This window comes from Diabrotica virgifera, chromosome 5 (assembly GCF_917563875.1).
Source record: "Diabrotica virgifera virgifera chromosome 5, PGI_DIABVI_V3a".
Taxonomy (NCBI): Eukaryota; Metazoa; Arthropoda; class Insecta; order Coleoptera; family Chrysomelidae; genus Diabrotica; species Diabrotica virgifera.
This window is the reverse complement of record NC_065447.1, coordinates 134154144-134167531: the sequence shown is the minus strand read 5'-3', so window position 1 is coordinate 134167531 and position 13388 is coordinate 134154144. Positions and strand designations below refer to the sequence as shown.

Sequence of the window (13388 nt, the reverse complement as noted above, 5' to 3'; positions counted from 1 at the left end):
ATACCCAATAAACCTCAACCCCATTTTTATATATATATATATATATATATATATATATATATATATATATATATATATATATATATATATATATATATATATATATATATATATATATATATATATATATATATATATATATATATATATATATATATATATAACAAAGGAGCACTCGTAAGTGTAGGGTTTTATCGGTCAAGTGGGTGAAAAAAGAGACAAAGAATTCAGCTACTTCATCTATTTATTGAAGACGTTTCGTCTACTGCTCAGTAGACATCATCAGTTCATCTTAAAAAGACATGTAGCAAACGATAAGATGTACATAGTAAAAAAAACCTTATCCATGAACCAACGTAATGTAAAAGTATATAACATTTAAGTGTATAGTTAATATTTAAAAAACTTTAGTACAGCCAAAGACAAGACCATGTGGTAACAGTCATATATAAAAAACAAGTGGAAAAAGCCGGCTTGCTTTTTTTGAAGTCAAGAATGAACCAAGAAAAAACCAGATTCACTTCCAAAAACTTAGTAGTATTTAAGCATACTTCATTTTAACTTTAGGTAACATCATTAAATGAGTAGAATGCTAATATGCAACTTTAAAAATTTTTAAGGTCAAATAGTTACCAGCAGGTCATCCTAGCCCAACCGACACACAAAAGAAAAATCATTTTTCTTTTGTGTGTCGGTTGGGCTAGGATGACCTGCTGGTAACTATTTGACCTTAAAAATTTTTAAAGTTGCATATTAGCATTCTACTCATTTAATGATGTTACCTAAAGTTAAAATGAAGTATGCTTAAATACTACTAAGTTTTTGGAAGTGAATCTGGTTTTTTCTTGGTTCATTCTTGACTTCAAAAAAAGCAAGCCGGCTTTTTCCACTTGTTTTTTATATATGACTGTTACCACATGGTCTTGTCTTTGGCTGTACTAAAGTTTTTTAAATATTAACTATACACTTAAATGTTATATACTTTTACATTACGTTGGTTCATGGATAAGGTTTTTTTTACTATGTACATCTTATCGTTTGCTACATGTCTTTTTAAGATGAACTGATGATGTCTACTGAGCAGTAGACGAAACGTCTTCAATAAATAGATGAAGTAGCTGAATTCTTTGTCTCTTTTTTCACCCACTTGACCGATAAAACCCTACACTTACGAGTGCTCCTTTGTTATATTGGAATTGACGGTCGTACTCCTTTATGATATATATATATATATATATATATATATATATATATATATATATATATATATATATATAAAATTCGTCTTAACTATTCAATAACACAATACACAAACAATTATGGTGAACCGTCAGTTTTAGACAATTCAGTCATGGCTTACTTACAATTTGGAAAAATTTAGACACCTTATTAATAATCTGCACTCAACTCTTGTCGTAGCACCGCCAGACTTTTAACAGCCACCTCGTGTGCAAAACACATGTCTTGTGCGTCTTTAAGTTTTAACTTTTCTGTAGCCAGCAATGGTTGCTGTATCGATTGGTCGGCTATACCAGAAAGAAGTTGGTTGCGTAACATTATGTCAAGGCTAGTTCTGAAACCACAGGGTCCTGCCAACTTTCGTAATTCTATTAGATACACAGATATTGTTCCTCTGGTGTGTTTATTTCGGCAATAGAACTTAAACCTGCATACAATTTCGGATGTTTTGGAGAAAAGTGTTCTTTAAACTCAGCTATGATCTGGTCATAAGTCATATCAGACACTTTGGCGGCCGCAATCAAAGAAAGACTCTTCGTTCTACGTATGAATCCCAGCCCTTTGGATCACTCACATTTAATTGTTTAATGTTTCGGAAAGCCGCCATCTTGTATACAAAATAATTGCTTATTTATCATCGGGATGAATAACGCACTTAAATTTGCAAACACGCGAATTAAGTCCTCTTTGCCAAATTATTATGTATTCGGTATGAGTTGTAATGAAATAACAACAGTATTATGTAATATTACCTATATATTTATTATGACTTATACGTAATGTTTACAGTAACATAACACGATTCCGACTGTCCATGTTCCACGTAACCCGTTCCAGTTGGATCAGCTGGCTTCGTCGAGAGTCAAGATCAAAGCCAATAAAGCTAGTTGCCAGTACATTACACAACCAGAGCAAAAAATTAAAAGTATATGAAATTTTACGTTGTTTCAGGTGTAAACCATCGACAGAAGGTTCAACAACAAGCAGTACAATTACTAGTAGTTCCACTGAAATTTCAAGTAGTACATCGACAAGAACAACTGATACGCCGAACTCAACAAGTTCAACGATAACTTGTAAGTATTATACAAAATCAATTACATACAACTCACTTTCAAAAATATACTTAAAAGAATTAATAACTACATTATAACCTAAACTTGTTATTAATATGAGTACACAGGTTTACCTTGCGAGGATCCCATTCTAATATTACCAGAGTAACCTGACGTACCAAATATAATTTAAATAGTTTTTTCCTCTTCACAACTATGTCTGTATACTTTTTTATAAACCATATTATCTATATTAACACTTCTATTTTTATTAGATGTGTTTAAATTAATTTACCATCGCGCATCGGCAGAAAAAGAGAACTTACACCAAAAAGAAATATAAAAAAAACAGTACCCTTATTTTTTATACTGTCTGTCAATGTCCCTATGCTCATGCAACCTTCATCGCAATTGGCATGGACTCTCGAGATGTTCTGTGTGCTCTCTTTTAGTATTTTGTATGTCATACTACATACTATAACTAAGTAAAAATATAATGTAATGTAATATTGGCAACACTGTTTTTAGAAATGTGTTTGATTAAAACCTCACAGAACACCTTGAACAAATGAGCGGACATTGAGATGCTATACCTACTAATTTATATAGAAACATACTATCACATAAAAATTATACAAAAGATAGGAGTTATTCCAAGTTCAAATGAAATAGTGTTGTTGTTTTTTTTTTTCTGTTGAGTTCTTGCCTTTCTATGTAATAAGCAAAACTCTGTCGCTTGTTTTAATTTTAAATTATAGACGTCTTTGATATACATTAGTTTTGTTACAAACATTTTTATGTAAAGTATCTGTCAAAATAAAAAGTACCGAAAATAAAAAAATATAATTATGAATTAATTTTTGTAATACGTTTGTTCAAAATGGGCACCATGGCGTTGCAAACAAGCGTCATAACATTTCTGAAGATTATCAAAGATATTTAAGAAAATTAGTTGCTGCAAATGTTGTAAATAAGTTATTATTCTTTGCCGTAGTTCTTCAACAGTTTCTGGCGGATTTTCCGAGCGAAAAATGGAATTCTTCATCATACCCCAATTGTAGGAATCAGGTGGTGTTAAATTCGGTGAATGAGGTGGATACTCGAAATCTGTGCGACGAAAAATTATTATTCTGTTACCAAAATGTTCACGGAGCAAATTTATGGAGCGTTCAGCTGTATGGCTTGTTGCGCCATCTTCTTGAAACCATTGCTTACGGATTCTTAAATTACGCGCACGACAAATTGTCTTTAAATCTGTGACAAAAGGTGTCACAATATTATGTCTGTTCCGCTCTTACTTGACAGTAACTGGCTGTTCATTATAGTCTTCAACAAAATAAGAACCAATTATTCCATGACCAGATTCAGCAACCCAAATGGTTACTCGAGCACTGTGGAGAGGCTTTTCTGAAATGGCATCAGAACGTTCAAACCCAAGGAATCGATTTGTTTGTCGGTTAATGTAACCGTTGAGGTGAATGTGACTTTCGTCAGAAAACCATACGTTTTTTAAAAAATCGATATTTTCATACACTAAGCTCAGCACGCGGCCACAGTAAATTTCTCTTTCAAATTTATTCGCAACATTTAGTCGTTGTCTCATTTGAATTCGGTATGGAAAGTCGTTAATAGGTTTGAAAATTCGACCTGTAGATGTTTCACTTATATTCAGTTTACGTGCTGTTCGTATAAGACTTCTTTGCGGAGAGTGGATGACTTGCTTAAACACGCCATAGATAAGGTATATATAAGTAGAAACACGCGCCCTTCATTAGCATTGGGGTTCTTCGACGACCTGAAGAGCCGTTACATTACATTGACATAATACCCTATCAGTGCGAAAGAAATTTCTCAACAACCACTAGCATTACAGCTTTACTAGGGGACGCCTAGTTAGAATGTTGTTCATATCTTTCTGACACTTGTTTTAAACATGGGCCATTATTCCGTCCAACTCCGTATGTTCGGTAGTTCCTTTGATAGAAAGAACCTTAATGACAAGGAGTTTAACCGTAATGTAATTTCAAGTTGACAACTAATGACAAGTATACCAAATTTAATATCGACGGTTAAACTGCAAAACCTCGTACGTCGATTTTTGGTCCATTATTATTTTTATACTTTGTTGGTTTATACTTTTATATATCTTACGAAAGCTTGTAAGTCAATATTTAAATTTAATGGTACTAGCGACATCTAGGTACTAGCATTGGAAAAGCTAGATCAATCTTCAACCGTATGGGGGCGTTTTTCAAGAGCCACAACCTTTCTCTTGGTATAAAAGTAAGAATGCTGAGATGTTACGTCTTCTCTGTCCTTTTTTATGGTGTTGAATCATGGACCTTGAACGAGGATATGTGCCGAAAATTGGAAGCATTTGAGATGTGGCTATATCGGAGAATTCTTAAAATCCCATGGACTAATCGGGTCACAAATGAGGAGGTTCTTAGAAGAATGGGGAAGAACCGAGAAGTACTAACCACCATTAAATCTCGAAAGTTGGAATACTTTGGACACATTATGCGAAATGAATCCAGATATGTCCTCCTACAAGCCATCCTGTAAGGAAAAATATTTGGAAAGCGAGGTCCAGGAAGAAGAAGAACATCTTGGTTAAAGAACCTCAGAACCTGGTTCAACACAACATCTGTGCAGCTTTTCCGCGATGCTGCAGATAAAGTGAAGATTGCCATGATGATCGCCAACAGTCGTCACGGATAGACACATCAAGAAGAAGAAGCGACATCTACAAAAACCTCATAAGTAAGATTTTAAGTTACAAAACCTCGTAAGTTGCATTCTTATGTGACAAAACCTCGTAAGTTTAATGATAGTTTAAGATTTTAAGTAACAAAACCTCGTAAGTCGCTCTTTGACAAAAAAAAACAATATTACTGAATTTTACTTAATGGTAATGGAATCATTACCTAAAAAGAACTCTACACACACAAAACGAATAAACTGAATCTTACATAAAGAAGCCAAAATGTTTTTCGTCTCTCCTCTAAAGTAACATAAGACTGACTTACGAGGTTTTGCAGTTTAACCGTCGATATGATAAATTCAGCTTGCTTGCACAATTTCACAGCCCTCTTAATTTCGGTACTGTTTATTTTGGCGGATACCGTATATCCCATATGCTGTTAAAGCGTTTATTTGTACTGAGGTTCTCTGGAGTGGCCGCTGGAGTGTAGGGGCTGGCGCGAAGATTTTTGATGGTGGAATTTGGATTGGCGCATGGGTGGGGGTTGACGCGGAGATTTTTCTTCACGGCGGTGTTTGGATTAGTGGGTGACTCACATAAAATTAATAATAACTCCGTTATTATTAATATTACGAAAAATAGATATTCTTCATAAAAAGTTTTGAATAGTCTAGCAAATAATATGCAATTATAAGACCTTAAATTTTATCAATTTTATACGGGGTATGTCAAAAAATATAAATTTCGCTAAAGAGTAAAGTACCTTTATTTTTCACAATATTGAAAATTGTTATTATAAAAAGTTGTTCGGAATTAAAAACTACGTTTTAATATGCAATTACATGTTGTTCTGAAGATATTTTCTTGTGGCATTTTTGCAATTAACTAGTTTTGATGGGAAATAAACCACAATTTTACTAATAAAATGATTTTATTAACGTTTTGACGCCCACATCGGGTGTCGTTGTCAAAATACAAAAAAAATTAATGAAATAAACAAAAATGTTGTAGCTTAGTAAAAAAATTCTTCTAATAATTGATTTAATCTGACTCATTTATATCGGCAATTCAAACATATATTATACATTTTAAAGTAGAAGACTTTAAAATGACATTGCCAATATTTATGAGTTGCGTTCCTGGGACGAGTTTATTGAAAGATAGATCATTAGATTACATGAAATCAACCCCAACTCAAGAACATCAACCCCAACTAAGAAGACAGTAAAATTTTCGCGCTAGAGATTCCATAGTAAATCACAAGGGAAAATCAGGAAAAAATCTCGTGATACTATCCTGTCATCGTAAGTATTAGGTCTTACTTTAGTTTACTCTCAAAACTAATACCAAATTCTGACCTTAATATGTACATATGTTATTTTAAATTAAATATAATACTAATAATACATATATATATATATATATATATATATATATATATATATATATATATATATATATATATACATATATATATATATATATATATATATATATATATATATATATATATATATATATATATATATATATATATATATATATATATATATATATATATATATTATTGTGTTTTAAATTTATCAATCAAAAGCAAAATGAAAATTAAATTAAATTTTTTTTAAATAACGCGGGCACATAAATTTGATACACCCTGTATATTGAGCTGTAAATATTTCTTAGAATGTAGTTTGGATGTAAGTGGATTTCTCTTTTAATGAGCTTTCCGATGAACCATTAAAGACTTTTGTGAATAATTAAAGTGAAAATAACGATGTATTTAGATTTAAAATGGAAAAATATTGTTTAGGGTAGAGGTAATTATCAATTTCTAGAAATTGACAATTAAAAGAAAGTTGGAAATTTAATATCTTTGTGTCAACCCGAGTGAATGTTGTAGAGTTTCCACGAAAGTAATTAGGATGGTAGGAATAATTTTGAAAATGACTGTTTTGTTTGTCGAATGAAAAAGTCGATGTTTCTGATTCTTGGCAATGTGGAAGGGAAAAAGTAGTTTGAATGATTGAGAGGGTTTGAAAAAGAAATCGTTATGTTTTTGGCATCGCTAAGGAGCAGTTCGACGTGTTGGTGGATAAGTAGTTAGCAAATACCAGTGGTTGTTTGATAGTGGAGAATAGTGTTGAAAAGTGGAACGAGAGACAGATCAAATTGAGACGAAATACCTCTTTGATTCTGTATTATTGTGAGAAGGAGAGCAGAGAATTTTTGGAGTTTTGTTTGAATCGAGTACGTGCCAAAAGAGGCCCGGCTTGTTGGAGAATTGGTGCTGGTATGCTGATAGTTTTGAAGCTGGAGAACGGAGAGGGCTTTGATGAGTAGCCTTTAACATAGTCAAAAAGGGAGAGCTGTTTTTGGGTCACGAGAAGACATCAGAGTGAGTGAAGCAAAAGGTCAGTCAATTTATGTGAAAGAGATTTTTATTTTCGGAAACTAAATTTTTGAGTAAAAGGCATATGACTTAAAATTCCAATATTTCAAAAAGTAAATAGTAAATATAAGTAATCTTGCGAATACATAAATTTGTTTTGTTTATGAAAAATGAATAACCATTTTCAATTTCGTTGCAAAACGAAAATACAGCCGAACCATATTCTAGTCCAATCAGAGAGTGCTGCAAGCACCTCTACCGGTTTCGAAACTTATTAGTCTCTCATCAGGAGGCACATATGCTGCTCTCCCTGATCCAACCAAAACAAACCCCAGCGTGCAGTCCCGGATTGCAACGAACGAAATGGCATGGATGCCCTAGCGGCAACTGCTAGCAAAAAGACTAAGTTTTCACTCTAATGGCATATAAAACAACATAATGCTATTCTACATCCCACCAGAATGAAAACAATGGGAACCTTCTCTGGTTACACCTCCGAGGCTTCTACAATTTGCAAGCCATACGGATGCTGAGACTAAGGAAGATGAGGGAATTCTACAATTTGCAATTCACGTCCCATCTGCTCAGCGCGGTAAAGTTCCAACGAGAATGGTTCCATTCATACTGCACACAGAGTAAATGTAAATGAAAAATGAATAACCATTTTCAATTTCGTTGCAAAACGAAAATACAGCCGAACCATATTCTAGTCCAATCAGAGAGTGCTGCAAGCACCTCTACCGGTTTCGAAACTTATTAGTCTCTCATCAGGAGGCACATATGCTGCTCTCCCTGATCCAACCAAAACAAACCCCAGCGTGCAGTCCCGGATTGCAACGAACGAAATGGCATGGATGCCCTAGCGGCAACTGCTAGCAAAAAGACTAAGTTTTCACTCTAATGGCATATAAAACAACATAATGCTATTCTACATCCCACCAGAATGAAAACAATGGGAACCTTCTCTGGTTACACCTCCGAGGCTTCTACAATTTGCAAGCCATACGGATGCTGAGACTAAGGAAGATGAGGGAATTCTACAATTTGCAATTCACGTCCCATCTGCTCAGCGCGGTAAAGTTCCAACGAGAATGGTTCCATTCATACTGCACACAGAGTAAATGTAAATGAAAAATGAATAACCATTTTCAATTTCGTTGCAAAACGAAAATACAGCCGAGCCATATTCTAGTCCAATCAGAGAGTGCTGCAAGCACCTCTACCGGTTTCGAAACTTATTAGTCTCTCATCAGAAGGCACATATGCTGCTCTCCCTGATCCAACCAAAACAAACCCCAGCGTGCAGTCCCGGATTGCAACGAACGAAATGGCATGGATGCCCTAGCGGCAACTGCTAGCAAAAAGACTAAGTTTTCACTCTAATGGCATATAAAACAACATAATGCTATGCTACATCCCACCAGAATGAAAACAATGGGAACCTTCTCTGGTTACACCTCCGAGGCTTCTACAATTTGCAAGCCATACGGATGCTGAGGTGTAGAAGCCTCGGAGGTGTAACCAGAGAAGATTCCCATTGTTTTCATTCTGGTGGGATGTAGAATAGCATTATGTTGTTTTATATGCCATTAGAGTGAAAACTTAGTCTTTTTGCTAGCAGTTGCCGCTAGGGCATCCATGCCATTTCGTTCGTTGCAATCCGGGACTGCACGCTGGGGTTTGTTTTGGTTGGATCAGGGAGAGCAGCATATGTGCCTCCTGATGAGAGACTAATAAGTTTCGAAACCGGTAGAGGTGCTTGCAGCACTCTCTGATTGGACTAGAATATGGTTCGGCTGTATTTTCGTTTTGCAACGAAATTGAAAATGGTTATTCATTTTTCATTTACATTTACTCTGTGTGGAGTATGAAGGGAACCATTCTCGTTGGAACTTTACCGCGCTGAGCAGATGGGACGTGAATTGCAAATTGTAGAATTCCCTCATCTTCCTTAGTCTCAGCATCCGTATGGCTTGCAAATTGTAGAAGCCTCGGAGGTGTAACCAGAGAAGGTTCCCATTGTTTTCATTCTGGTGGGATGTAGAATAGCATTATGTTGTTTTATATGCCATTAGAGTGAAAACTTAGTCTTTTTGTTTTGTTTAGTTTATTTTACCAAAGTCATCGGGAACAAACCGATAAATTGTTTTTTTTTAACTATAATAAATTTAAGTGGTAAAAATTTCATTCGGACATCTGTGTCCACAGGTTTTTAGATTCGATAGATTTCAGAATATTGATTTTGATAAATAAAAGACAATTCTGTATTTTTATTTTAATATTTTGCTTTATTTCTTTTCCCTATTTTATCCCGATTAGGATCAACTCAGAGATACTGAACCCACGAGAGAAGATAAGTATAACGTGAGATAATTTGGATTTTTTTTAATAGTATAAAAAAAGGCACACTGAGATTTTTTATTCAATTTTTATGTATGATTTGCGACAATTAAATAATTAATCAAATAAATAATAATTAATATAAAATTAATAAGAAGCAGATCATAACAACATGGCGAGCCAACGTTAGGGCATTAAAGTATCTCTGGTTGTAAATTTGAAGGGAATAGAAAACGGAAAAACAGGTGAAGGAAAATTTATTTGCCCGTCGGAAAAGTTGATATATTTAAAATTTTTGAAATATTTGTTTGACTTAATTTTTTATCTAGGTACAGTTTTTACATATTTATTTTATTTTTGATTGATTTGAAATTTGAAATATTTAAAAATTTGTGGGATAAATTGATTATATTTGGGGAGAGAAAAATTTTCGTCTCGACAGCATACAAGGTATCTTCGAATTTCATATCAGGCGGGGATAAATTTTAACTACATGTCGATAACAACCAGAAGCAAAAGCAAAGAAAACAAAAAACAAGAAGAACATTTCGAACAAGAAGAACATATAGAACAAGAAGACATTTTCGAAACAACAATCATGGCATCAGAACAACAGGAATTATCAGGAATAGATAAATTATTACAACTGATGCAACTCCAGTCACAAAAAATGGAACAGAAAATGGATGAAACACAACAAGAAATGGATGAAACACAACAAAGATTGGATGAAACACAACAAAAAATGGGTCAAAAAATGGATAAAAATCAGGAAGAAACAAAACGAGCAATGAAAGAAAATCAGGAGGAAACAAAACAAGCAATAGAAGAGAACAATAAGAAAATAGAGGAACGCATAGAAAAGTATGAAAAGGAAATAAAGGGATGTTTGACAACAATGAAAAACGAGATAGAACAGCAAGAAATGAAAATTAAAGATCACATGCAAGAACAAGAAATGAGAATGAAGGACCACATGAAAGAACAAGAAATGAAAATTCAAAATAAAATGGGGGAGTTAACAAATTGCCAGAAAAAGGAACTAGAAAATTTGGAAAACAAATTCGAAAATGCTTTACAAGAAGACAAGAAAGAAATAGAAGAAAGATGCCGAAATAATGAAAAACTAATTGATGATATCAGAAAACAACAAAATTCCGGAGAAAGAAGGGAAACGATTATCCATAGTACAGAGAAAGTGAAAATAAGATTTGGCGGGGATGTAAAAAAATTACACCCAGTAATTTTCATGAACAATTTAAAAAAGAAAATACGACACATCGGTAACTTCGAGACAGCCAAAGAAACGATAAGGAACCATCTTAAAGATGAGGCAAGTTTATGGTTTGATGGCAAAGAAGAAGAATTGGACAATTGGCATAAATTCGAACAAAAGTTCCTGAGTTATTTCTGGGGAAAAATACAATAGCTAGAAATAAACAAGGAATTGCAAAATGGGAGGTACCATGATAGAATGGGTATTTCAGAGAAAACATATGCACTACAATTATATAATAATGCCAAACATCTACAGTACAATTATTCGTCCGAACTTTTAAACGTCCGAACGTTTAAAATTTGTAGATGGTTTTATCAATGAGAAACCGATTAAAATTATGATTGATACTGGTTCAGTATTAATAGAAGAGGTTGATTTGACGAATTTGATTTACAAAATTCCCAGGGTAAATTTAGTGGGCGCAAATAAACGGACTTTGGCAACAATAAATGAAGGAATACGAATAAAGGTTCGATTGGGGAAGAAATTTTATGCACTACAATGTGTTATAATGCCAAACATGATGCATGATATGATCGTAGGAGTAGATGAATTGTCAGAAAAACATGTGGTGATAGATTTCAAAAATAACACGATGAAAATCACAGATGGAAAAGAAGAAGAACCTAACATTCTGGAAATGGACAAGGAACATGAGAAACGGAAAAAGGATAATGCAGAAAAAAAAAACAAACGGTGGAAATGAATTTGGCAATTAAGCAAGGACAGAAAAAGAAGAAAAGAAAGCAGGAGAAGATAAGTAAAAACAATGAAGCTCGGGATTCCTCGAAAAAAGAGATGAGCCCAGAAGAAGAAAAAGAAGAAAAAAGATTGACAAATGAAAATGAAGCTTGGGATTCCTCAAAAGAAGAGATGAGCCCAGCAGAAGAAAAAGAAGAAGAAAGATTGACACAAGAAAATGAAGATTGGGATTCCTCGAAAAAAGAGATGAGCCCAGAAGAAAAAGAGATCAGATTAGAAAAAGAGTGCGAAAAAGATACCACGGAAACTGTGGTATTTGAAGAAGAAGTATGCAAAATGGAGGAGGCAGAATATACAATAAACATGTGTAAAGAATCGGAGGAGAAAGAAATAAAATTGATATGTGGAGAAGAAAAGGAGAAGGAACTGCGTGAAATATTGAGGGAGTATGAAAATTTAATAAATGAAGAAAACAGAGTAGCCAAAAAGTATGAACATTCATTTGAGGTGAAAGACTTAGGAAATTTTCGATCGAAAACTTACCCCATCCCATATAAGTACCGACAGGAGGTGAAAGGAGAAATCAATAAAATGTTAGAAAATCAAACCATAGAGAGATGTGACTCTCCGTATATCAACCCAATCGTGATTGTTAAAAAAAGTAGTGGAGAATTGAGGCTATGTTTGGATGCCCGGAATATAAATCAACACACGGTATCTCAATATGAATCACCTCTCAACATCGAGGCTATTTTTGGGAGAATTACAGGATCACATATTTTTTCTAAATTTGACTTAAAACATAGTTTTTGGTTGATACCTTTAGCAGAAAAATGTAGAAACTACACCGCTTTTTCGATCGATGGTATTGTGTACCGATTTAAAGTAGTGCATTTTGGGTTACAAAGTGCTTGTGCAGAACTGGTAAGAGCTCTGCATACAATATTAAACAGGTATGAAGATTTTATAGTACACTACATTGACGACTTACTAATCTTTTCACCAGATAAATCGAGTCATTTAAAACACATAAAAATTATATTAGAAGAGCTGGACAAGGCCGGATTAAAATTGAATATTGAAAAATGTCAATTTTTTCAAAAAGAAGTGACATATTTGGGTTTTAAATTGGAAACAAAAACAGTTAGTTTAGCCGAGGACCGGATAAAACTCATAGATGAATACCCAAGGCCAACGAATTTAAAAACATTGAGAGGTTTTCTTGGTACGATCAACTATTTCAAAAAACTAATTCCTGATTTGAGCCAGAAGGAGATTCCATTGATAAAATTACTGAAAAAATGTGTTAAATGGAATTGGAAAGAAGAACAAGAAAAAGCTTTCCAAATATTAAAAGAAGAATTCTCGAAAGGAACTAAAATATATCATCCCATGTACAATTTACCTTTCATATTACGAACTGATGCGTCCATCCAAAAATTCGCGGGAGTTTTGTCGCAGATACAGAACAATCAAGAAGTGCCAATTTGTTTTATTTCCCGGGTGACAAAAACACACGAAAGAAAATACAGTGTGACTGAATTAGAGTTTGCTAGCGTACTTTTTTTGTGTAAATAAGTTAAGGTTTTATCTATTGGGAGCAAAATTTACAATTGAAACAGATCACGCAGCTTTAGTGCATATCATGAAAAATCGACTGGTTAACAATCGTATACATCG

At 33.8% G+C, this 13388-nt stretch overlaps 1 protein-coding gene across 1 annotated transcript in view; it reads left to right on the top strand.

The window, feature by feature from the left end:
- LOC114344218 (uncharacterized) overlaps window positions 1–13388 on the top strand; it is a 346622-nt gene that overhangs the window by 117773 nt on the left and 215461 nt on the right. The window contains exon 3 of the mRNA XM_028295066.2: window positions 2191–2315. Coding sequence (XP_028150867.1) covers window positions 2191–2315 — 125 coding nt within the window. The remainder of the gene's footprint in view (window positions 1–2190; window positions 2316–13388) is intronic.